The sequence below is a fragment of the Aquarana catesbeiana genome, linkage group LG03 (assembly GCF_042186555.1).
Source record: "Aquarana catesbeiana isolate 2022-GZ linkage group LG03, ASM4218655v1, whole genome shotgun sequence".
Lineage (NCBI taxonomy): Eukaryota > Metazoa > Chordata > Amphibia > Anura > Ranidae > Aquarana > Aquarana catesbeiana.
The window spans coordinates 598,247,181-598,274,956 of NC_133326.1; the positions used below are offsets into that span (position 1 = coordinate 598,247,181).

The 27,776-nt window shown below is 41.8% G+C and overlaps 1 protein-coding gene across 1 annotated transcript in view; it reads right to left on the minus strand.

Moving 5' to 3' along the window:
- GPAT2 (glycerol-3-phosphate acyltransferase 2, mitochondrial) overlaps positions 1–27,776 on the minus strand; it is a 208,070-nt gene that overhangs the window by 46,066 nt on the left and 134,228 nt on the right. Inside the window, exons 10-12 of the mRNA XM_073623599.1 lie at positions 6,944–7,014; positions 4,547–4,808; positions 2,674–2,807 (exon numbers count right to left, since the gene is read on the minus strand). Coding sequence (XP_073479700.1) covers positions 2,674–2,807; positions 4,547–4,808; positions 6,944–7,014 — 467 coding nt within the window. The remainder of the gene's footprint in view (positions 1–2,673; positions 2,808–4,546; positions 4,809–6,943; positions 7,015–27,776) is intronic.

Below are 27,776 nucleotides of genomic sequence, written 5' to 3' on the forward strand. Positions count from 1 at the left end.
AGATAATTGTGAAGTGGAAGGAAAATGATAAATGGTTTTCAAAATTATTTACAAATAAATATTGGAAAAGTGTGGCATGCATTTGTTTTCAGCCCCCTTTACTTTGATACCCCTAACTAAAATCTAGTGGAACCAATTGCCTTCAGAAGTCAACCAATTAGAAAATAGAGTACACCTGTGTGTAATTTAATCTCAGTATAAATACAGCTGTTCTGTGAAGCCCTCATGGTCAGTTTGTTAAAGAACCTTAGTGAACAAACAGCATCATGAAGGCCAAGGAACACAACAGACAGGTCAGGGGTAAAGTTATGGAGAGGTTTAAAGCATGGTTAGGTTATAAAAAAAATTCCAAGCTTTGAACATATCATGGAGTACTGTTAAATCCATCATCCCAAAATGGAAAGTGTATGGCACAACTGCAACCTACCGAGACATGACTGTCCACCTAAACTGACAGGCCAGGCAAGGAGAGAATTAATTAATCAGAGAAGCAGCCAAGAGGCCCATGGTAACTCTGGAGGAGCTGTAGAGATCCAGACTTCAGGTGGGAGAATCTGTCCACAGGACAATGATTTGTTGTGCACTGCACAAATCTGGCCTTTATGGAACAGTAGCAAGAAGAAAGCCATTGTTGAAGGAAAGCCATTAGCAGTCCTGTTTGCCGTTTACGGGAAGCCATGTGGGGGACACAGCAAACATGTGGAAGAAGGTGCTCTTGTCAAATGAGATCAAAATTGAATCTTGGCCTAAAAGCAAAACGCTATTTGTGACAGAAAATGAACACTGCACATCACCTTCGTGAAACATAGTGGTGGCAGCATCATGTTGTGGGGATGCTTTTCTTCAGCAGGGACAGGGAAGCTGGTCAGAGTTGATGGGAAGATGGATGGAGCCAAATACAGGGCAATCTTAGAAGAAAACCTGTTCGAGTCTCCAAAAGACTTGAGACTGGGGCGGAGGTTTACCTTCCAACAGCGCAACGACCCTAAATATACAGCCAGAGCTACAATGGAATGGTTTAGCTCAAAGCACATTCATGTGTTAGAATGGCCCAGTCAAAGTCCAGACCTAAATCCAATTGAGAATCTGTAGCAAGACTTGAAAATTGCAGTTCACAGACAGAGCTTGAGCTATTTTGCAAAGAATGGGCAAAAATTTCACTCTTTAGATGTGCAAAGCTGGTAGAGACATCCCCAAAAAGACTTGCAGCTGTAATTGCGAAAGGTGGTTCTACAAAGTATTGACTCAGGGGGGCTGAATGCACACCACACTTTTCACATATTTGTAAAAAAAAAATTGAAAACCATTTATAAGTTTCCTGACACTTTGTGTTTGTCTATCACATAAAATACATTTACATTTTTGGTTTTAACATGACAAAATGTGGAAAATGTCAAGGGGTATGAATACTTTTTCTAGGCACTGTATATCTCTATCTATCTAGCACACATATACACTGTTATATATGATGATTTATATAAATTAAACTTTAAAGTAATTTAGCATGTGCCCTTACAGGTGGCTGGGGTAAAGAAAATGGCCATAAAGCCAGACAAAGTTGTAAACTCACTGCTGCCCTTAAGATGGAGAAGTCTTAACAGTGTTTGATAAGCTGGAACCATACTCTCTGTAGGTGCAGATTTTAATAAAAGATAGATAAGGTATAGTTTTTGTCAAGGACTGTAATAGATACATTTAAATTGGCATCTAAATGTATAATAAATAGCACATTTATGGTTGGCGAAAATTGATGTAAGCCTTGACAACCAATCATAATGTAGCCGATATAGTGCTTTGGTTTGATTTGTTTATAAAGCTCAATTGCTTGTTCCCAACACCAGCTGTTATCATTAAACCGTTTTCACTGAAAATTCTGTCTGGACCAGTCTTGTTTATCCTACTTCAAACCATGTCAGGTTCTAACCTCTTCCCGCTGATGGTACGCATATATGCAGCCTTTTGGCATGTGAGCTTGAATGACATGCTATGTAAGCAATTTTCTATGCTGAGAATGTGCGCTCCCAGCACAGTTACCGGCAGGAACAGGAAAGCTCCTAAAGCATACTTGCAATCAAGGAACTTTCAAACCATGTGACTACTGTGACAGCCAATCACATCAGTCACATGACCCAAATGCCCACCTCCTGGCATTTAGAAGCTTATAGGCTGGCCATAGACAATGCAAATTTCTTTTCTGCAACTTGGTACAACAAGCCGGCCAGATTCGCTTGTGTTCCGCATGATTCTCCCATCAACACAGACAGTGTTGACAGGGGAATCTCTCCTGCCGAGTAATTGTCTTCTTCCAGTCGGGGAAGACAGTGATTATCGCTAGTGCCTATGATCGATCAACTTGGCCCATTCAGCAGCCTGTTAATGTTTAGAATCTCAGCCGGTTCCTGATAAACCGACTGAGATCCAAACCATCTATGGCCAGCCTTAAAGGGCAGAGAGGCAGGAATGGGTTAAATGCCATCTGTGTCTCCATTGGGGGATAAGAGAGATTTCCCTTCACTTCCTATTCAGTCTGCCACCTGTCACCAGAAATGGGAACATCCCAAATGTAGACCCAGGCATAAAAAAAAAAAAACATTGAGAGATTCCAATTCTTGCTCCCTTTATCCAAACAAGAAAAAACCTTTGTGGCTTGAGATGGAATTTAACCATACATACTGGCTGGAGGAGGATATTTTTGGAAAGCAGGGAACAGAGAGCCATCATCATTTCAGTCAGTTCTTCTTCGGTTAGGAAAATTTCCGTCACACAAAGAGTAGGCAGTTGTGCCATTAAGGCATGCAAAGTGCAGGCTGCAGGTATAAGGAAAAAAAGTATTTGAAAATTGTTACTGTACTAGGAGCAACATGGATGCATTTTGAATTAAACTTTCTTTGTACTTAGCGAAATATCATGATCAGCACCCATTCTGTATCAATATATTAAAAATATTGCCAAATACAGTATGTCAGGTATACACTATACGGGCAAAAGTTTGTGGACACCCCACTATTACACTTCATGAGGCACTGGCTGGCAGGATTGTGGATGATGTATATGTGTCACCTAGGTCTCTTACCTACCATTAGTGAAGAGTGTCATTGTTTGTGTTTGATATAAAGAAATTCAACTTTTTGTTTGCTTAAATCCTAAGTTTTGGTCATGGTCTTGGAGCCCAGTAGCTTTGATGAGCTTTGGGTGAGATAAAGCCTGACTGATGCGGAGGGCTCTCTCAATTTCACTCTCTGCTGTGAGAACCCACTGCTGGCAAAACGCTAACAAGGTACATGAGCTGCCTGCTTGATTTTGGGGAATCCATTGCGAGGCATACTGTTAGTCATGAACTGAAGTTTAATCAGTGACACGAACAAACAGATGATTTGCTTTATACTATGGACTTGCTGTATAAAGCCCTCCTACATCAAACCTGTGTTTGCTGCTTTGCAGAACAAAAGTGCAGGACAAACCTGCTTGGACTGTTCCTGTGTGTTCCAGTCTTGTGTCTGGTCTGTCATTGCTACTATCAGTTCCGCTTCCCATCTCTTACAATTTGTATCATGTTGATGGATATTCCATTCCAAAATTATGGGTATTAGTATGGAATAGACCCCCCTTTGCAGCTGTTAAAGCTTCCACTCTTCTGGCTCTCCAGAAGGTTACGGTGTATGCCTGTTGAAGCATCAGCCAAAAAGTTTGTGCGTCATATACAGATGTTTGACGAGAAGACCTGACTTGGAATTGATTCAGATTCATCCCAATGGTGGTAAGTACGGTTGAGGTTGGGGCTCTGGTGCAGGCCACTGGAGTGCCTCCACACCAAACTCGTCAAGCCTTGCCCTTTTGGGGCTAGCTTTGTACACAGGGGCACAGTAGCATTATTCATTTACAGGGATCTGTGAAGGAATGAACTAGAAGTCTTGTCTGCAACCTCGGCAGACAGTCTTGTAGTTCCCAATAGACTATGTGCAGTAATCAGCACACCCATAGTCCACTGAATTTTCCTCCAGCTCTCCAACGGACAGCCCATACAGAGGTATGGGCAGAGAGAAGGAGGAAGAGCTTACAGGAACCTGACATTGCACCCACAATCCACTGATCGCCAGTGCAATGCTTTGCAGGCTCATGTAAAAAAATAAATAAAATAATAATAATAATAAAAGCACATTTTTTTCTCTGCAAAAACATGTGCTTTAATATTTTTTTTTCAATGTTGAACATGCCTTTGTATACTATAGCAGCAACAGTACACTTCACTGGAAACACCTAACCTCAACTTGAAGGGGCATTTACATATTTCTGAATATATAATCTATGTGTGATGGTCAGGTGTTCACAAATGTTTAACCAATTAGTAAATATGCACAAAACCAATTGAAATTGTGATAAAAGGCATACAATCACAACACAAACTGACAGATATGGTATTATAAATGCCACAATTTATACTTTACCTATTTTTTTTCTAAAAAAAAATATTCTGTCTATTTTCACAGCTTGTTAAATTTGAAAAAAAATATTTTAAACCGCTGAACCAGAATTTGAGCTACTTAACCTCCTACAGCCTCATAAAGGAAGACAGGGAGCAAGGTGGCACTCCTTTGTGCCAGATCCCTAATGCTGTCATGTGATTCTTGACAGAGTACATATACATCAATGGATGGTACTGAAAATAGGGTCACGCAGCTGCGCAACATGTAGAGACTGTGGCGAAGCAGGTCCCAGCGCTGACCAGAAAACCCCAAGTCAAATCCATGAAGGAGGATATCTTCTGTCATTGAAGAAAATTCAGAAAGCAGTCTTGATAGGGAGACCCCCTAAAAGAACACAACAGGTTTAAAGTGATATTAAAATCTCTTTAAAAAAAAAAAAAATACCAAACATATCATACTTACCTGCTCTGTGTAGTGGCTTTGCACAGAGCAGCCCCGTCGTCCTCTTCTCCCCTATGGAAATGATTGACTCTAACATATTTGCATAGGCAATGGATATGGTGTATTCATTTTCATGGTGTACATCAGGGATATGCAATTAGCCGTCCTCCAGCTGTTGCAAAACTAAAAGTCCCATCATGCCTCTGCCTGTCATGCTTGTGGCTGTCAGAGTCTTGCTATGCCTCATGGGACTTGTAGTTCTGCAACAGCTGGAGGTCCGCTAATTACATATCCCTGGTGTAGATTAACAAAAAAGCAGATTTGTCTAATTGAAAAGGCAAAGTACAAATTTACCATCATTCGAAATCCATGACTACAGAATCAGGTGTACTTGAGGAGGTTTTAATGACTGACACCTAATCTGCACTGGTGGAATCTGCCTTATTTAAACTTCAGATATCTAGGTCATGGGCTTGATTTCCTGGGCTGGCTGGTCTTCAACAAATTAGCAGGCGCTTTAAATCTTTAACACTTGCGAATTTATTTTCTTACACTGAAATGTGGAATGATTGATTTTAAAAAAATGTGACATTTCTAAGCTCCTTGCAAAACACACAGGCATTTACAATCTTTTTTTTCTGGGGGCTTTAGGGCTTTTTTACACTAGTTTCATCTTCTTAAGTGGATAATTTTTTAAAGATCTTTTGACAGACGGTGAGTAGGCATTTTGTTACCTCCTCACTGTCTGTTTTAACCCCTAAAAACCTGCAAGCAGTTGTTAAGTTGGATAGGTTATGTTTGGCAGGTGGTGATGCCTACGAATGCGACAGGGAAGATGACAGGCAAAGCATTACCTATTTACAGGTACAGCTGTGTAAAATATTAAAAATAAGTGCCTTTTGGTTTAAAGTCCAATAATGCACGGCCTCATCCTGCTGTATAAAATATTAAAAGTAAGTGCCTTTCGGTTCAAAGTCCAATAATGCACTTCCTCACCCTGCTCTGCACAGCCTCAGTTGTTTTCTATTCTCAGGTACTACGCTCAAAATCAGAGCCACTAAAGGTTGACAGCCCAAGGATTTACTGCTGCTCAGGGGCTCTGGGCTTCAGCAAAATAGCAGCTCCCAGCAAACCGGAGCAATGATGGAGGCAATTTACAGCAAACACTACTTTTGGAATGTACGTTACTTTCTACAGAACATTTTTTATCAGGATGTTATCGGTAAAGTTCTGCTTTAAGAGGGAGCAGTAGGGGGCATGTAAAAATGCAGCTCAAACACAAAACCCCCCTCCCCAGGGTTTGCATTTTTAAATATGTTTTAAAAAGTCAACAATTTCCATAGGGTGTACTTTTTCACATGACTATACAGCTAGCGGCTGACATACCAGTTGTGCAGCTGGTGTGTCATAAGCTACAAGATATCATGTAGCTTATGACACGGCTCATCTCTATTTAGCCATCATTTGAGACACAGTGAATGTCTTATCCTGGCTAGGAGTAGAATGAGGAAACTTTTGGTCTTGCATAGGGGTAGCCTGGAGACATGGTCCACCTCTGCCTTCAGCTCCCTATATCTGTGAATTAACTGACTGTTTTGACATGCAGTTTCCACTGAAGGTAACCTTTGCTTGTGCAATGGAATTCCACTGACAGCAGATGGGTCATGGTTGTTTAGAAAGCAGCGGGTGTCTGCTTCTTAACTGTCACCTATTCAGTGGTTGTCCAGGATGCCGACAGGCGCCGGCTACTTTCCAACCAGCTCAAAGTTCCATAAATTTCACATACCTGGACCTACTTATTTAACACATGCATTTATTTACTTTAATTGAATTGACTTCAACGCTGTTTTATGCCGTATTTACCAAGTGTTTTTCCTTTAGGTAAATGCTGCATATAGTGGATTGACATTTTCAGGATCACATTCGATATTTGGGGAAAATGTGTCACGTAACCCAAATACGGCATGGGATATGATTTTGTGAACAGTCATCCATTAAAGAGTTACACGTGTCCCATCCCATAGCACAAATCACTTCTAAGGTTCTGAATTCCCTCCAGGAATGTACAATATACTCACAGTTTTGTGTTTGTGGAGGAGAAGGGCTGAAATCATGTGAGAAGCCATGACCGATGAGCAGGACAATGCAGCTGGAAGAAAAAAATAGTCAACGCTAAGAGAAGGTTAAAGCGGGGTTCCACCCAAATTTTGAACAATATCTGTAAGTATTCTCTTCCTTGCCTAGATGCTGACATGCCCTTTAAAAAAATTTAAATCGCCGTAATTACCTTTTATTTTTCTATTCTTCTTTGCACTTCCTGGTTCTGCTCCCATGGGAGTAGGTGTGTTTCTAGCCTCTCCCAGACTCCTGGGAGCTAGTCTCAGGCTTCCCAGGATGCCACTGAGCATGTGCGGGAACGAGCGGTGAATGCTGGGAGCACAGCATTCACCGCATCCAGGAAATAAATGCTTGTGGGCTTCAAATCAGATGGAAACCGCCTGCAGTGAATAATATAAGTTATTCTTTCCGACGAAATCTGACACAGGCGGACATATTACACACAATATGTGAGTATGTAATGCTGAGAAGAAAAGTTTGTGAATGAACTCAAAAAAAAAAAAAACGTTAGCATTAAACTTTGAAAGACTCACTGCAAAGCTACTGTCGTTTTTATAACGTTATTTTAAGGTCCAGTGTGCATGAAGCCTTACACAAAAACATTTCATTCACTCATGGTTAGTGTTTGGCTGAAGCCATTTATTATCAATTAACTGTGTTTACTCTTTTTAAATCATAATGACAACAGAAACTACCCAAATGACCCTGATCAAAAGTTTATATACCCTGGAATGTTTGGCCTTGGTACGGACACAGAAAGTGGCACACACAGGTTTAAATGGCAATTAAAGGTTAATTTCCCACATTTGTGGCTTTTTAAATCACAATTAGTGACGTGTATAAATAGTAGAGCTGCACGATTCTGGCTAAAATGAGAATCACGATTTTTTTGCTTAGATTCTCTCACGATTCTGGCGGAGTAACATCATCTTTCATATTAAAACAAAAAAAAAAATTGGGCTAACTTTACTGTTTCGGGGTTTTTTTTATTCATTGAAGTGTATTTTTTTACTAAAAAATTGCATTTGAAAGACAGCTTGGCAAATACAGTGTGACATAAAATATTGCAGCAATTGCCATTTTATTCCCTAGGGTCTCTGCTAAAATATATATAATGTTTGGGGGTTCCAAGTAATTTTCTAGCAAAAAATATTGATTTTAACTTAAGAAAGAAGTGTCAGAAAAAGATTTAGACTTTAAAGTGTAAGTAACCCCCCCCCTATCGCTTTCAGGCCAAGGAAGCTGCCATCTTGGCCTCTGTTTAATCTACAACTGCCATGATGCTGCACATGTGATCAGTTTAGACACCAGCCATTGGATGGTTTGACAGTTTGGTTGAGAGCACAACCAATGGGAGTGTTACATTTTTGGCACGTGCCAGAAATGAAACAGTTTTATGGATGGGTTTACTTCCGCTTTAAGTGGTTAAACTTCCTGCATGTACACCTTGTTGAAAAACTTGGCAGACTGCAGGATTATTTATTTATTTATTTACACAGAAGTTCTATCCCTTTGATCAAGAAGGAAGCTTAGTTACAATGTTTCAAGTTAAAGACTTGGCAGGCTGCCCAGATGCTTTCTTTTGACAGCTGAATGAGCAGATAAAGTCTCTCCACTTGTTTATATGAAAAAAATCGGCAAAATCTGCATGAGAGATTGTCAGGGGGTCGAATCGAGATCACGATTTTTTACAAATTAATTGTGCAGCTCTAACAAATAGTCAATGGGTTTGTTAGCTCTCACATGGATGCACTAAGCAGGCTAGACACTGAGCCACGAGGAGGTAGAAAAGAACAGTCAAAAGACCCGAGTAACAAGGTAATGAAACTTTACAAAGATGGAAAAGGATATAAAAAGATATCCAAAGCCTTGAATATGCCAGTCAATACTGTTTAATCAATTATTAAGAAGTGGAAAATTAGGGGCTCTTTTGATACCAAGCCAAGGTCAGATCGATCAAGAAAGATTTCAGCCACAACTTCCACAGGAACGGTTCGGGATACAAAGAAAAACCCACAGGTAACTTCAGGAGAAATACAGGCTGCTCTGGAAAAAGATGGTGTGGTTGTTTTTAAGGAGCACAATATGATGATAAGTCTGTGGGGTATATGAATTATCTAAATTCCCCTTATAGTATGAGTGATACCCCAGCAAACACAAAATATGTCTACTAATCATATAACACACGTCAAATGTCGCACAACTTAGATAGTTCTACAGCATCTAGAGAAAACGCCAGAGGCTATATTCCATTATGTGCATTTGCTGAAAGCCATATACCAATGCGGTGATGTGCGTATAGGTTTTATGTATTAGATTAATACCCTATGCGTTTTGGGTATAACTTAAAATCGCATACAGACAAAACAGCTAATAAAAGACATCCAGCAACTAGATTTCCAACATATATTATGGCAGTCCATATACTGATGTTCCTATGGCAATTTCAGATTCCCAATGGTGACTTTGGTGATGAATCAATTTGTCAGGTGACTCTCGTGCTCCCCCTTTTGGTTGCCTACTCACCAATCTGAAATTGCCATAGGAACATCAGTATATGGACTGCCATAATATATGTTGGAAATCTAGTTGCTGGATGTCTTTTATTAGCTGTTTTGTCTGTATGCGATTTTAAGTTATACCCAAAACGCATAGGGTATTAATCTAATACATATAACCTATACGCACATCACCGCATTGGTATATGGCTTTCAGCAAATGCACATAATGGAATATAGCCTCTGGCGTTTTCTCTAGATGCTGTAGAACTATCTAAGTTGTGCGACATTTGACGTGTGTTATATGATTAGTAGACATATTTTGTGTTTGCTGGGGTATCACTCATACTATAAGGGGAATTTAGATAATTCATATACCCCACAGACTTATCACCACAAGTTGTAAAAAATAAGGGGGGATATATGCATAGGCTATCCCAGTATTTAATGTCTATAGGTAGCGCCAATATACCCTAACTTTTTACTTTCATATACTGTACAAGGTACCTTATTAGGGACTTTGTGGAAAGGGAGGCAGCAACCTGTGCTTTCTGATCCTATAGCCAGGCCCTAAAGCGCAGTTCTTTTCCATTTATATTACAATATGATGATACTTTCACAAAAAAGAGCTGCATGGTCAAGTTGCCAGAAAGAAGCCTTTACTGTACAAGTTCCAGAAAAAAGCCTGGTTACAATACAATATGCCCAACAACACCTTGACATGCCTCATTGGCTTTTTATGTGGCATTGGCGCAGTAAAGGCTTCCTTCTGGCAGCTCAACCATTCAGCTCTTTTTTGTTCAAGTATCGTTGAGTTGTGCTCCTTAAAAACAACCACACTGTTTTCTTGGAGACCATCCTGTATTTCTCCTGCGGTTACCTGTGGGTTTTTCTTTGTATCCTGAGCAATTCTTCCGCTAGTTGTGGCTGCAATCTTTCTTGGTCTACCCGACCTTGGCTTGGTATCAAAAGAGCCCCTCATTTTCCACTTCTTAATAAGTGATTAAACAGTACTGATTGGCATATTCAAGGCTTTGGATATATTTTTATAATCTTTTCCATCTATGTAAAGTTTCATTACCTTGTTACTCAGATCTTTTGACTGTTCTTTTCTACCTCCTCATGGTCAGTGTTTAGGCTGCTTAGTGCATCCATGTGAGAGCTAACAAACTCATTGACTATTTATACATGGACACGAATTGTAATTTAAAAAGCCACAAATGTGTGAAATTAACCTTTAATTGCCATTTTAACCTGTGTGCCACCTCCTGTATCTGTACTAAGGCCAATAATTCCAGGGTATGTAAACTTTTGATCAGGGTCATTAGGGCAGTTTCTGTTATTATGATTTAAAAAGAGTAAACACAGTTGATTGATAATAAATGGCTTCAGCCAAACACTAACCATTGAGTGAAAGATATGTTTTTGTGTTATCATTCATATTCTCTGAAAAATGGCCAAAAAATCATAAATTCTGCCAGGGTATGTAAACTTATGAGCACAACTGTACATGCCCATATTCAGCATCCACCCTAAGTGAGTGCCACTCGCCAGATTTGATGTGACCCCTTATAGCTATAAGAAGGTCAAAATGCTCTTTTAATGCTGTCTCCTTTGCTTGCTTCTTCCTCCACCTCTGGTCCACTTCTCCCAGACGGAACCAACACACGGGGGGCAGAAATTTTTCAGAAGTGGACCAGAGCTTCAAGAGTTTCTCTTGACTGGAGAGAAGTGCAGGAAAATCTAGAGATAGAGTGTGTTTGTTGCAGGCCAACATAATGTTATGTTGGAGAGGCCTTGAGTGGAACTGAGCGAAGGGAATAGCCTCGCATGAAGCCACCATGAGGTCCTTTCATGGACAACCTCACAGAGGAATGACTTTTTTTATCTTAAGCTCCAAGTATGCGACCTTAGTGAAAGAAGCTTGTTTGCTGGAAGGCCGGGTCTAGGATAAGGCCTAAAACAGACCTTCAGCCCTGGCTCCCATGCATGCGATTTGACATGTCAAATCGCATGCCAAATCGGCGGTAATAGCAGCTTCCGAAACGGTGCGACACTGCATTTGCAGTGTCGCACCGATTCCCAAAAGAGGTTTCTGTACTACTTTTGGTGATTTCTGAGTGCGATTTCCATTGACATCTATGCAGCAACCAGCACAAATGTCTCTGAAATCGCCCCCAAAGTAGGGACTGAGATGCAGTAATGAAATTGTGGGAACTAGCTGAACTAGCACAATTTAATTCCCACAGTTCTTTTTTGAACCAAGGCTCAGTCATTTTTTCAACTTTCCATCTATTAAATCTTCCACCCTTGTTGTTTTAACTTTGGATAGTAAAACATTTTTTTTCTGCCAGTAAATACCTTATACAGCCCACTTCCTGTTTCTTATCTGGTCATTAGCCTAGGCTTATGACATCATGTTCAGCTCTCTCTCTCTCTCAACTCTTGTGAGAGTTTGTGGGGGGGGGGGGGAGTCATAAGAGGGCCAATGAAAGCTGCAGGGCTGGAGGTGTGCCTCTGTGTAAATCCAGGAAGTGAATAGGCAGCAGATTCAGCTGGCCACAGTTAAATTGGCTGCAGCCAGACTTAGTGAAGGGAAATTTCTGCAGCATATTTGGCAAGTACAGAATCACAGTATATATAAGATATGCAAAGTGGTTGAAGGGAAGCTTCAGCATGGCAAAGATGTTTTTATTACAAATTATGTGAGCAGACTGCAGTTCCTCTTAAGTATTCCTGACGAAGGGAGGAATGGAGGGCAGACTTTTAGAAGTTGATTACCCAACCAAATGCCTGAAAAATCTGAATAGTCCTTTTCACGTTTACAGACAGTTTTGAGGGAGATGAATCATTCCGAGGATATTCATCTAGGTATCCTGTATCCTGGATGTCCTGAGCTCCTAAGGGGGCAAGAAGGGGTGCAAGCACCTTTGCGAATACTTGGGTGTAAAGGATAGGCCATAATATTCCCCTTGCCTAAGAGAGGCGATAATTGATCTTTTGGATTCCATGCAAAACTTGTACCTGTTTAGGGATTATAGGCATTTTGGTAACATGGACAGGTTTGGATAGAATCCTTGAACTCATCACCCTGAGGGACTAAAACAACCACTCCCCAAGACAAAAGCTGGTCCAGGACAGTCTGTAAATCTGACTATTCTTGGGCAGATTTGGGTTGGTTTGAAAGAAGAAAATGATGAGTGAGTGGAGTTTGAAACGACTGACTGAACCCATAGGTCTGGAACATTTGTGACCCAGAAGGATGTAAACCGTAACAGATGTCTGCCCTACTCTCGGAAGTGAAGGCGTACCTTCATTGTGAAGAAGGTTTTGGTGGTAAACGTGGTGGGTTTTGTGTAGCATGTATATGAAAGGATGCGGCTGAATCTTAGCTTTGAAGTTGAAGCCCGAGGAGAGCAGTGGGGCATTCTGCATTTTGGAGGAAGTAAAACCCCCTAAAGGCAGGGGGTGTTAAAGCCTTCTGCTGTGCAAAAAGGACCTTTGCTCCTGTGACATCCTTATGAACTTTTCAAGTGCCTCAACGAGATGTCCTTCTTCAAAGAACATACAATAGAGGTGTCTTTTACAGGCAGCTTCAGCTGACCAGGTTTTCAGTTACAAGATTCTGTGCATATGGACAGAAATGAGAGCCATTATGAAAATTTGTGTCATGGCTTGCTCTAGGTCATCAAAACAGGAGTATGATGAAAAGTATTGTTTGCAAGTGTTCCACCAGATTTGGTCCTGAAAGACAGATTCCCATTGGCTGTTAATCACCTTAGCCAAATTACCTGTGGCAGGGGTCCTCAAACTATGGCCCTCCAGTTGTTCAGGAACTACAATTCCCATCATGCCTAGTCATGTCTGTGAATGTAAGAGTTTTACAACTCCTGATGGGACATATATTTCTGCAACAGCTGGAGAGCCGTAGTTTGGAGATCCCTGACCTGGGGTTTCAGAAACAGAAATTGCAGCAACAGCTGGTTGCAGGGCTAGATGTGCAAAAGTAAAGAGAGCCTTTCAGACCATCTCAAGTTTTCTGTCTGCAGAATTCTTAAATAAAGGAACATTTTCTTTATAACCCTGTGGAGTACACACGGAGTAGGGTGTGGAAATGGGATAAGCAAGCCCAGAGTAGGATACACAGCAGCCCAGGTGTCGACTGTCCTGCAGCAAAATCTCCATGGTAAAAGAGCAGGAGCAAGTGCCTAATTAACTTATTAGGGCTCTGGGTGGAAGTGGTGGTGTATTTACCACCAAATCATTCGCCTGAGACTAAGCTGTGAATGGTGGCAATTTTAATGCCAAGTTTGAAAGTTTAAACGCTGCACAGTGGATAAAGACAAACAGTTCTGTTTCCTGATTTAATGTAAAAACAAGTACTATTCTGGAGATACTAAGTAATGGAGATATTACATCTCATACTTGCTATAAGGCTACAGTAACAATTGTACAGGATGCCAGGGCTGGGTCCTGGAAGGACATTTCCCCTCGGTTTGGACTGTGGTCCCTTTAAGGGAACAACAGGGTTAACTCACTGGTCATAGGAAGTTGGTTTAAAAAAAAGACAGGAAGTTGTATGTGTGGTGTGGAGGAGCATAGAGGAGACTTTGGATGGTGGATTTGTGTGCAGCTGTGAAGGTGTATGGCTGTATCCTGCCTGGAAACCTGCTGGCAGGGGAAGTTACCCTCTGCAAAAAGTTGGGAACCGTTTAACTGTGGCAGTTCTGAACTCTGCAAGTAGATGAAACTATTTTCTTGTGTTATTTTATTGCTGCCGTGAAGCTGTTTAAGTTTAACAAACATTACTTTGATTGCAAAGCCTGTGTGCTGCGATCTAGCTGGTTCCCCGAACTTTACATAATTTAACAAGATGAATCTGTCTTAACCTTTCCACATTGCTGGTCACTGTGTGTGTCCAGGCTTCACCCGTCACAGTAGGCACACTCCCGGAGAATTTACTAGGTCTGGGAACTATAGGAATGAACCACGGCCCTGGACCTGTATAGCACCCTGCAACTAACAAACATTGCACTCAGTAAGCACCCAAGCAGAATCAAGTGCCTAAGGCAACATTATTAGCTGTCCCCAGAGCATGGATTTTAAGTATGGCTCCCAAGATATTACCAAAGTTGCACCAATTCGAATGCACTTCTTCTATTTTTATAGTAGAAGACAAGTAAAGAGTTGAAAAATTAAAAGTAAATAAGAACTAGTTAAATATAGAAAACTTCTCCACAAGGGAGAAGAGGTCCATCACCTACAGGACACTAGCAAAAAACTGAGGTCTCATAGTATGATTTTAGGGTTACAATAAAGGGAGCATATCCAAAAAATTTGCCAGTGCTCAATAATCTGGAGGTGCTGCCTGACCAGCACTCAAAGTGGTTGTAAAGGTGGGACATTTTTTACCTTAATGCGCTCCCTATATTAAAGTAAAAAATGTCCCAGCAGCTGGATCACCCCCTCACCCCTCTATAGACACCTTTTTGAGTCTTATTTTGATCCAGCGCTGTGCCCGTCTTTTTAATTACCAATATATATGCTTGTAAGAAAAGAGAATGGCTGAGATATAGACTCTCACAGCCTGAACGACATCCAGACAATGAAGAGAAATTAAAATGAATTACAGCAAGACAGAGATGGAAGAATAATGTCCTGTTTGATGAGAAAGACAGAAACTACTTTATCCAACAAGAAGTCCAGGACCTCAATACCACTTTGACCCTATGCAAAATCAGAAAGGGTTCCTAGCAAGCAAGGCGGCCAGTTCAATCACTCATCTTGCAGAGGTGATGACTATAGGGAAAACCTCCTTCTGGGTTAGAGTAGAGTCATGTCTCCAATGGGTTCACACAGCAGTTTCTGAAGCATGCAAATTCAGGTCCCATGGAGCCTCTGGGGGAAGGACAAGAGAGCTACAAGGGAGACTGCATGTACAAAAGGGTTCTTGTTGAGGAGTGAGAGGCCAACAGTCTCTGAAACAGAATCGGAAGGGCTGATACTTGATCATGCCAACAGTCAAAAGCTTATCCAGACCCAGTTGCAAGCAGAGAATTTGTCCCATGGATAAGCTCTTGATGTAGAAGCCATGAGACTCACACCAAGTGATGTATGTCTCACATGACCAAAGATAGACCTTGCAGGAAGTAGACTTTCTATCTTTTAGCATAGTAGGAATCAAAGACTCACAGATGCCCCCATCCTTTAGAACAGCAATGGGAATAAAGTCAGTGACAGGGAAGCAGGGTGGCAAAATGGTCCTTGTGACAGAAGATACTGGCCATCTGGTAGTGCCATGGAGCACCTGCTAGAAGTACCACATACACCTATGCTAGTCTGGAGCAATGAGGATCATCGGAATGGCATCAGTCTCAATTCTGCAAAGCAGAGGAGGAAGAGATTTCAGGGAATGAAAAACCTAAATCAGGGTGTACCGATTAAATAGAGGCACTAGAGCATCCACTGCTTTCACTAGTTGATACCTGTACCTGGAGACAATCCTGCCCAGTTTGTTTCGAAACCTGGAAACTAGGACAACTATATCTGGTACCCCCACCTGCCACAAGGTCCTAAACACCTTCTGGTGTAGGGACCATTCTCCCTGGTCCAGACACTGCTGACTATGGAAAACTGCCTTCCAACTGTCTACGTCTGAAATGTATACATTTGGGACTTTTAAGCTCTGCCTAGGGCAAGATCCAATCTACCTCTCTTGCCACAGCATAACTTCTGGTTCCTCCACAATGATTAATGTAAGCCACCACTATGGTACCATCCTACCGAATCAGACAGCATGATCCAACATTGCAAAGAAAGTCAAATGTAACAAAGTGTCTTGATTTTGATGGACAAACAAGGCTCTGACAACAACCAAGTCCCTCCGCATCATCAGGGTGCCCAGGACCCCTCCCCAGACTGACATGCTGGCATCCATTATGAAGATCCCTCAAAAAATGATAAGAAAGGACTTTCCCCCATCTTAAGGGCCTGATTTCCAGGCCACCAAGCCAGGGAAAAACTGATCTTTATTGCTAGACGAATTGATCTGTCAGAGACTGGATAAACTTGTCGCACAACAGAATGTTGTGTTGTAGAGATCTGGAGTGACACTGTGCAAATTAAACTCGCAAGAAGTTACTATCAGACCTAGGACTCTTATGCAAACAGTGTAGAGTTTAAAATATGAGACCAGAGTGTCAGAAATGTCTCCTGTGGAAGAACACTATGGATTGAGCTGTGCCAAGAACTAGACCCAGATACTCCAATGGAGTCAAGTCCAGTGAAGAGTTCTGAAGGATGTATCCAAATAGCTCTAACATCTGGACTGTCAAAGTTACATTGTCCAACAAGAGCTCATGCTGACTATTCCATCAACAGGAGGTAATCTAAGTATCCCACAATGGCGACGCCATGAGAACACAGCAGGGTTAGTACAGGGGTCGGCAGTACCAGAATACTCAAAAGTACAGACAAAAGGCCGAAGGCCAGGGCCATAAACTAGTAGTGCAGAGGTCCCATAGCAAAGTGCAGGAACCACCAATGCACTGAAGAGATGGGGACATGTAGGGCTGATGTCCACAAAACCTAGCCTTGCTGGTGAAGGGTGATGACAGATTTGGTAGTTCCCATGGAGGATTTTTTAAGACATTCTGAGCTTTGAGATACAGAATGAGGTGAATGCCCCCTTTGGGCTTGGGACCAGTGAACAGTTTGGAGTAAAGCTCCTCTAACCATTCTGTCATAGGAACTGCAGCAGGAATACCTTGATCCAGAAGACCCGAGAAGGCTTGACAGATCTGCTAATCTATGAAGTGACACAATGCTGAAGCAATGCTGGAGGTGAGAAACTGAGAGGGGGCAGCAAGCAAAACTCTAGTTTGAAGTCCTGGGATACCACTCCCTACACCCAGCATTAAATAAAAACCTGACCAAGTGTCTGTAAAGGTTAATAAACATTCCACCACTCTGAAAAGTGGGTGTGTATCTAGACTTTGCAGTCTGTTCCTTAGGCTTCTTCCTTTGAGGAAGATGGGTGTGCTTGCCACCAGGACCATCCCTGATGATGTTGGTGAAGAGTTGGTCCCAAGAGACAGTGTCCCTCAAAAAGCCATATTGATCAAACGCATCTTACACTAGGGTTCCGCAGTCGAGCATTTTATTCAAAGCGCCTCACACATATGTACTGTTATAAGACACATGCAAGAAATGAAACAGGTGGCTTCTAGCAAGCCATCTAAAACATGTAGATGTGAGCGCTATGTTCACTATAGTCAGAAAACAGTTATGGCCCCCAAACAATCTAACTGCAAATAAATGGGGTGATTAGATGCTGTACAAATAATATCATGAAATAACAATCTGGAACTGTAAGTTTATATAGGTAATCAAACAGCAAACTGTAAGCTGTTAGAGTCCAAAAAGAAACTGGGTTAAAGTCCAATTAAAACAGTTGTAGAAGGCAGCCCTGTTGGTAAAGAAGAAGCAATCCTCTGGAAACTGTAGAAGAAGAACAACAATGGCGCCACTCTAAGTGCAGTATTAAAAAGGATTTTAATAAATCTTTAAAAGCGGGTACTCACAAAGGTACATATGATCAGGCATGTAAGTGTTGGACAGGTTGTGCCAGGTGTCCCAGGGGTATCATCCGGTCACCTCCTCAGATATCGTTCCGCTGTGGAGACAGGCTGTGCTGCTGTATGGACGGCAGATCCGGCCGCTGGAACGCACTGTGTGTGATCTGGGGGAGCGAAGGCACTTCCGGGTCCATGCAGGGGTAGCAAATAGGCGACGCGTTTGCGGAGCTACGCTCCTTCCTCAGGCCTAACGTGACCCATGATTGGTCGAACGAGTTATAGTCTAAGACGGGCTGGGATTGGGGGAGAGATCTGTCTGTCACTGTGAGGCATAGGCTATGAGCTGGACGCTGTGTGCTAGTGTGTCAGCGTCTACAGCTGTGTCAAAACTTTACACAAGACTGCACCGTGTACATGTGAATAGGAAAAAGGAGATGATGATACTTACTATATTTTCCATTGGGATAGTATTATCTATGAAAGAAAAAAGGGGGTTTTTATTGTAACTCATAAGAAAAAGGCATGTATAGGTAGAATGTGTAGCTGGAACTAATGCTATTGAATGCACTAACTTTAATAGCAATGTGGTAGAATAGGGGATATGCATACCTAGTAGGATGGGAAATAGGGAGATAAAAAAGCCTCAATGGACTATGGTGAACAAGAAAACTCATTGAAAATAGAATAACAATAATAATAAGAAAAAGAAAAAGTATTATAGAATAATTATAGTAGTAGAATAATGATGATGAACTAATAAATAAGATAATAAAAATATTATTATTGAAAAAATCTGAAAATGGATTGAAATACTTATAGTATTGGGGTGATATTGATGTTCTTGCAAAACTGCTAAATTGTAAAAGGGGTGGAATGTACTTTGATAGAAGACCACACTGGTAAGTGTTTCTGTGAGATGAAGAAAAGTATGTCCTAGTTGGACTTGGAATGGTAATTGTACATGATATATTGGCGGCCAATGGTACATCGGACGGAAAAGGCTAAGGGGGGGGGGGGAAAGGGAAGGAGAGAAAAGGAGAGGAGAACATATGTAATAATATAGCTGGGGTTCCTGCTTCAGGGTGAAAAATGAGTTAAATGACAAACAGGGATGTTGGGAGTTGTAGCATCCTGGTGGGACTTAGAGGACTAGGAGAGCAGTCAGATAAGGCTGCTCGTCTCTATTTCCTCGTTTAGTCCTCCAGGAGTCAGGGTATCTAAAGTATATATCCAGTACGTTTCCCTCTGGCAGAGACGTTTAAAACGCTCTGCCGGTGGGAACGTACTGGGAACTGACTCGATGATCCAAACCTTGAGACCAGATGAAGAATGATTGTGTTTGCGTAGGAAGTGGAGGGGAACACTGTGATGGTCATCTCCTGCCTCTACTAGGCGGCGATGCTCACCAAACCTCTTTCTCAAAGTGCGTATGGTGCGGCCTACGTAGTGTAACCCACATGGACATGTCAAGCAATGGATGACGAATTCTGTGGAACAGTTATAAAAGTTACTGATCTGATATGTCTGGCCCTTGATGGTGAATTCTTTCTGACCATGATAGACATGACTGCATGTGAGGCATAGTTTTTTACGGCATTGGTACATCCCGATGAGGGGAATAAGACAGAGAGATGTTTTCTTGAAATTTTGTTGACTTTTAAATTTGCTGGGTGCTACCAGATTTTTGATGTTTCTGCTCTTCCGGTACGTGAACTTGGGTTTGGAGGTGATAGTGGATTTTAAATGTGGGTCCTGGAGAAGGATCGACCAGTGTTTGGTGAGTATGCGTTCCATGGCTTTGTGTTTAGAGTGAAATTGAGTCACAAATCTAACCGGCTGTAATGTAGATTGAATGGTTTCACTGGTGGATATGGGGGGTTCTGACAGGTAGAAATCAAATGCTTTGTTTATGAGTTTTGATGGGAAAGCCTTATCTGAGAACTTTTGTTTTAAGTGGGACCCTTCCGTGATGTAATCGGATTGTCTGGTACAGTTTCTGCGTAACCTGCAGAACTGACTCTTGGGAATATTTGCAATCCATCTTGGATGATGGCAACTCTGATGGTGCAAAAAGGAGTTTCCTGCTGTCGGCTTATTGTAGTTTTTGGCCAATATTTTACCTTTTTCGTGAAAAAGTAGAAGATCTAGGAATGCGAGTTGAAACTGATCATGTTCGGAGGTAAAGGTGAGGCCATACTCGTTGTTATTGCAGTGTTTCATGAAATCAAAGAAAAGGGACTCCGGGCCATCCCAAATGATGATAATGTCATCTATATACCTCCCATAGAACACTATATGGGAGGTAAAGGGGTTATTAAGCCAGATGGAATTGGCCTCCCAGTAGCCCATAGTCAGATTAGCATAGCTGGGTGCGAAATTCGCACCCATAGCTGTGCCCTTTGTTTGAAGATAGAAGTCGCCATCGAACTCAAAATAGTTATGGGTCAGGCAGAATTCCGTGGCCTCTAGGATGAACTCTGCCTGACCGGAATTCAGCATGGGATCGGAAGAAAGAAAGCTGGCGATAGCTCTGAGACCTATGTGGTGTGGAATTGAAGTATAGAGAGAGCTAACGTCCAGGGAAGCCCACAAGTATGTGGATTCCCAAGTGTAGTGTTCTAGCTGTTGGATGAGATGGAATCCGTCTCGGATGTAGGAGGGGAGACTGATTGCAAGTGGTTGTAGGAACTGATCTATATATTGGGAAATGGAACTAGTAATGCTGTCCATAGCCGCAACTATGGGTCGACCTGGTGGATTTTGGATACTCTTGTGTATTTTCGGAATGTGATAGAAATACGGGGTGGAAAAAAATGGCCGATTGAAGAAAGCATACTCGTGTTTTGAGATAATGTTGTTGTTTTTAGCTCTATCTGTGAGCGATTTGACTTCTATAGTGAAGCTTGACAGAGGGTCGCAGCGCAGTTTTCGGTAAGTACTATCGTCTGACAGAAGACGACGGGCTTCAGCTAGATAATCACTGCGGTCTTGGACCACAATGCCCCCGCCTTTGTCTGCCGTCTTGATGACTATGTTGTGATTGTCAGTGAGATTTTTGAGGGATAGTTTTTCTTGGGAAGTAAGATTGGAGTGGTTTGGATGCCTGTCGTGTGTCAGTTGACAAAGTTTTTTAATGTCAGAAAACACCACTTGATAGAAGGTTTGCAAATAGGGTCCCTTTGAGTGTGTGGGATTGAACACGGATTTGGGCCTAAACGTACTGTACTGTATGGGGGGAGAGGTAGAGAGATGCTGAGTAAGAAGGAGTAAATCTACATCCTCATCATCACTCTCCATGTTATATAATTCCTTTAGGATACTCAATTCAGGTAGATCACTATTGTCTGAAGAAACATTGGGTTCAACTAAATTGGGAGGTATGTGACTCTCAGTCACTTGAGATGTTTTCATGCTGTAGTGGGGTCTAAGAGTAAGGTTGCGGATAAACATATGAAGGTCTTTAAATAACTGAAATGAGTTGGGTAGTGAGGTGGGGGCAAAATTGAGGCCCCGTTGTAGAATTGAGACCTCAGCTGGGGACAGGTGATGGGAAGATAGATTATATATTTTTATGGTTTGAGGGATTTGGCCCTGTGATTTATGCCGTTGTTTTCCCCCTCGCTTTCCTCTTCTTCTAATTTTCTTTTCCCTATGAATGGGCGGCTGGGCAGCGAGGGGGGAATTACTAAAAAATCCTGTGTAACAGGCGAAGAGCAGTTGGATGGAACTGATATGGTAGATGCTAGAGAATCTGTATGGGGAAGAGGGCCATGTGTCTGTGTGTTGGCCTTCTGAAGACCAGCGCCAGAGACAGGGGTACGGCTAATGGATTTAGCCAAAACAGAGGTTGTCATTGAACCAGATATGGGATTGGGTTTTGAAGAATCCATAGTGTGGTTCTGGGATAAAGAAAAATTGCTTGAGTTGATGTTGTTGTCTCTTGTAGGCCCACTGGGAGTGATTTTCTCATTGGTGTGGGTGAGATTGCCGGAGGGATGAGGATGGTGGTTGTTGGAATGGGTATTTGTATTTGAATTTTGATTTGTATTCGAGCGGGGTCTGCTTCTCTTATTAGGTATGCGTTGAGGTTTGGGAGTGAGTGGGTGTAACATAATTCTAGAGTGGAAGTTAGTGGAATGCGTGGTCTGAAGTAAGGGTTTGGGCCTTGACAGTGGCCATGGTCTTTCGCCTGGGGGTCCCACTATGCATTCCATGAGAGGTGTAAGGTGGGTGGGGGGGTGGATTGAATGTTTTGTGTTTGGAGCGCGGTGGCTCCTCTTCCAATTGAAGACCCTCCCTAGGTTGAAATCATCTAGGTCTCTTCTCATCTTTCCCAATTTGGTCTAATGACAGCATTACTAGTTCCATTTCCCAATATATAGATCAGTTCCTACAACCACTTGCAATCAGTCTCCCCTCCTACATCCGAGACGGATTCCATCTCATCCAACAGCTAGAACACTACACTTGGGAATCCACATACTTGTGGGCTTCCCTGGACGTTAGCTCTCTCTATACTTCAATTCCACACCACATAGGTCTCAGAGCTATCGCCAGCTTTCTTTCTTCCGATCCCATGCTGAATTCCGGTCAGGCAGAGTTCATCCTAGAGGCCACGGAATTCTGCCTGACCCATAACTATTTTGAGTTCGATGGCGACTTCTATCTTCAAACAAAGGGCACAGCTATGGGTGCGAATTTCGCACCCAGCTATGCTAATCTGACTATGGGCTACTGGGAGGCCAATTCCATCTGGCTTAATAACCCCTTTACCTCCCATATAGTGTTCTATGGGAGGTATATAGATGACATTATCATCATTTGGGATGGCCCGGAGTCCCTTTTCTTTGATTTCATGAAACACTGCAATAACAACGAGTATGGCCTCACCTTTACCTCCGAACATGATCAGTTTCAACTCGCATTCCTAGATCTTCTACTTTTTCACGAAAAAGGTAAAATATTGGCCAAAAACTACAATAAGCCGACAGCAGGAAACTCCTTTTTGCACCATCAGAGTTGCCATCATCCAAGATGGATTGCAAATATTCCCAAGAGTCAGTTCTGCAGGTTACGCAGAAACTGTACCAGACAATCCGATTACATCACGGAAGGGTCCCACTTAAAACAAAAGTTCTCAGATAAGGCTTTCCCATCAAAACTCATAAACAAAGCATTTGATTTCTACCTGTCAGAACCCCCCATATCCACCAGTGAAACCATTCAATCTACATTACAGCCGGTTAGATTTGTGACTCAATTTCACTCTAAACACAAAGCCATGGAACGCATACTCACCAAACACTGGTCGATCCTTCTCCAGGACCCACATTTAAAATCCACTATCACCTCCAAACCCAAGTTCACGTACCGGAAGAGCAGAAACATCAAAAATCTGGTAGCACCCAGCAAATTTAAAAGTCAACAAAATTTCAAGAAAACATCTCTCTGTCTTATTCCCCTCATCGGGATGTACCAATGCCGTAAAAAACTATGCCTCACATGCAGTCATGTCTATCATGGTCAGAAAGAATTCACCATCAAGGGCCAGACATATCAGATCAGTAACTTTTATAACTGTTCCACAGAATTCGTCATCTATTGCTTGACATGTCCATGTGGGTTACACTACGTAGGCCGCACCATACGCACTTTGAGAAAGAGGTTTGGTGAGCATCGCCGCCTAGTAGAGGCAGGAGATGACCATCACAGTGTTCCCCTCCACTTCCTACGCAAACACAATCATTCTTCATCTGGTCTCAAGGTTTGGATCATCGAGTCAGTTCCCAGTACGTTCCCACCGGCAGAGCGTTTTAAACATCTCTGCCAGAGGGAAACGTACTGGATATATACTTTAGATACCCTGACTCCTGGAGGACTAAACGAGGAAATAGAGACGAGCAGCCTTATCTGACTGCTCTCCTAGTCCTCTAAGTCCCACCAGGATGCTACAACTCCCAACATCCCTGTTTGTCATTTAACTCATTTTTCACTCTGAAGCAGGAACCCCAGCTATATTATTACATATGTTCTCCTCTCCTTTTCTCTCCTCCCCCCCCCCCCCCTTAGCCTTTTCCGTCCGATGTACCATTGGCCGCCAATATATCATGTACAATTACCATTCCAAGTCCAACTAGGACATACTTTTCTTCATCTCACAGAAACACTTACCAGTGTGGTCTTCTATCAAAGTACATTCCACCCCTTTTACAATTTAGCAGTTTTGCAAGAACATCAATATCACCCCAATACTATAAGTATTTCAATCCATTTTCAGATTTTTTCAATAATAATATTTTTATTATCTTATTTATTAGTTCATCATCATTATTCTACTATTATAATTATTCTATAATACTTTTTCTTTTTCTTATTATTATTGTTATTCTATTTTCAATGAGTTTTCTTGTTCACCATAGTCCATTGAGGCTTTTTTATCTCCCTATTTCCCATCCTACTAGGTATGCATATCCCCTATTCTACCACATTGCTATTAAAGTTAGTGCATTCAATAGCATTAGTTCCAGCTACACATTCTACCTATACATGCCTTTTTCTTATGAGTTACAATAAAAACCCCCTTTTTTCTTTCATAGATAATACTATCCCAATGGAAAATATAGTAAGTATCATCATCTCCTTTTTTCCTATTCACATGTACACGGTGCAGTCTTGTGTAAAGTTTTGACACAGCTGTAGACGCTGACACACTAGCACACAGCGTCCAGCTCATAGCCTATGCCTCACAGTGACAGACAGATCTCTCCCCCAATCCCAGCCCGTCTTAGACTATAACTCGTTCGACCAATCACGGGTCACGTTAGGCCTGAGGAAGGAGCGTAGCTCCGCAAACGCGTCGCCTATTCGCTACCCCTGCATGGACCCAGAAGTGCCTTCGCTCCCCCAGATCACACACAGTGCGTTCCAGCGGCCGGATCTGCCGTCCATACAGCAGCGCAGCCTGTCTCCACAGCGGAACGATATCTGAGGAGGTGACCGGATGATACCCCTGGGACACCTGGCACAACCTGTCCAACACTTACATGCCTGATCATATGTACCTTTGTGAGTACCTGTTTTTAAAGATTTATTAAAATCCTTTTTAATACTGCACTTAGAGTGGCGCCATTGTTGTTCTTCTTCTAGCAAGCCATCACAGATGAAATTTAAAGCTACAGCCATCTGCACTGTGTGATCTATAAGTGAGGAATCAACTGCAATAACAATTTGATCCCATAAAGGGACTTACAAGCCAAAGTTTGACAAAGTAAGATTACAGACAGAATCAAATAACATGGTAGGACCCACCAGCAAGAAGAGCAGTCTGGAGAGGGCTTCTGACCACTTTTCAGTGGTAGTAAAGGCTTTTTTTTTTATTTATACCTACAGGTAAGCCTATAATAAGGCTTACCTGTAGGTACAGTAAATATCTCCTAAATGTGCACCGTTTACTAAATATTTTATTTAGCAGTGCCGTTGAGGTCACCAGCGCATGAGCACTGTGCTCTCAATGGACAGCATGCCATCCATAGAGAGAGCCGCACCCCAACCAAGATTCCCACCCGCATGCGTGGGAGTGACATCGCAGCTCGGCCAAATGATGACTGCCCGCAAACCCAGAAGGAAGACTGGGTGACAATAGAAGCCCTGTGAATGGTGATTGTGCGCAGCTGGAGGGCTTTATTTTCAGGTATGCATACTAGCACATTATAACATTAGTTTGCAGGGAGAAGATTTTTCTTTTTTTTTTTTTTTTTGCAGTTCACTACCACTTTAAAAATAGATACATTACCAGAACAGTAAACACCTTGTTACCATGGGAAACTACTAGATTTAGTAGTTGAGTGGGGATAGACCACTTCTGTACTAAATTCTCACCCAACATATACAAGACTAATACATTCTTATTAGAATGCTTTTAGTCTTCACAGAGATAGCATTGGAACTGCAAAATTAAAAAAGGAAAATGGAAAGGCCCCTTTCACATGGGGCGGACTCCGTCCGTCTGCCCGCTGATCCCCGCTGAGCAGGTGGATGGCTTTTTCATAGGGAAAGTGTCAATAGAGGATCGAGGGCCCTGCAAATCTAGAAGGCAGATGCTTGATGCTGAAATTTCCCAAAGAGACTCCAAGAGCCCTGGTGGAATTATTTCTGGTAGAGAAAGAAGGAACAATGTCTCTAAAGGCATAGGCCGTTGAGACAAGTTGCCTGATCTACCTAGCAATGGTGGAGTGGGAAGCAGAATGCCCTCTATAGGGGGCTCACAGGCAGAACAAAGAGGGATCTTGTCTTGAGAAGAAAGGCTGTAGTTGCCAGGTAGACTATGACAGCTCAGACTACAACCAGGCAATGTAGGGAAATTTTCTTATGTTTTAGGGCATGAGAAAAGGAAGAACAATGTCCTCATTGAGGTGGAAAGAAGAGACTACCTTAGGTAAAAAGATCCATGTGCAAAACAAGAAAAGGATCTTTACAAGAAAGAGTTGTCAATTCAGACTTGCGTAGCAGATGTGATGGCCATCTTATACATGATAAATAATGATATTTGAAGCGCTTCACAATGTGCATGAAAATGAATATATAAGAATAAATATAAATAGTCAAATAAATCCAGCGGTGAGTAAAAATTCCTAAAAAATCCAGCAATCAAAATAGTGTAAAATTATAAAAAAATTAGTGACACCAATTGCTGGATTTTTTAGGAATTTTTACTCACCGCTGGATTTATTTGACTATTTATATTTATTCTTATATATTCATTTTCATGCACATTATGAAGTGCTTCAAATATCATTATTTATTCTTTTTAAGTGACTCTGAAAACACTCTTTTGATAGCAGCCTCACTTGGTTTTATGTGTAATTATCAGCTATTTAGCATCACAGCGCTTTGTGTTTTATATATATTTTCATCTTATACATGAGGTCAACCAAAGAAATGTCTGTAATCAGTTCAAAAGGGGGATCTTTAAAGCATCAAGAGCACCAGGCTCACATCCAATGAGACACGAGAGGCTGAGGATTTATAATTAGTGATAGCTAGGGAAAAAGGTCTTCTGAAATAGAATGGATAAGACAGAAACATGTCCCTTTGGGTACTCAGGACTAGAAGCTGGTCAAGACCAGACTGAAGAAAGGGAAGACAGAGCACTGACTTAGTGAAAACCATTCATTCCTGTGTTGCTATGGCTATTTTAGTGATTTTTATAACATAAATATATGGAATAACATTTTAAGACAGTCTATTGTTTTTAGACGCTAGTCTTCCCATACTCATATACGAATTAACCCTTTGGACTGCTTCATGGAGCTCATGCAACAGGAAGTGATAGTGGCAGGAAGTAGGGGGAGTGAAAAAAATGTTTTTACACAGCCATGAGCTGGACAGAAAGGAACTGGTGGTTTTTGACAGAACTCCAAGAAGCAAGGAGCAGTCTGCAGAGATCCAGGATAAAAAGAAGACTCCATCATCAAGAACCAAGTTAGGCAACTGTTTAGTGTATACCTTTTACATACATTGTCCATGCTCATTTGCTAGAAAGAATAAATAGCATGTGGTGTGCAGCCCTCATGAACAAGTGTAATGATGCCCAACAAAAGGATAAAAGGCCCAAAACCTGTAAGTAGAAGTAGGACATCTGCCACTGTTACTTCCCAAAAGTGGGACGCTGTGAAACTGACCTAAGAACTCAAATAGAGATTTGCCGAGTTGAATCAGAT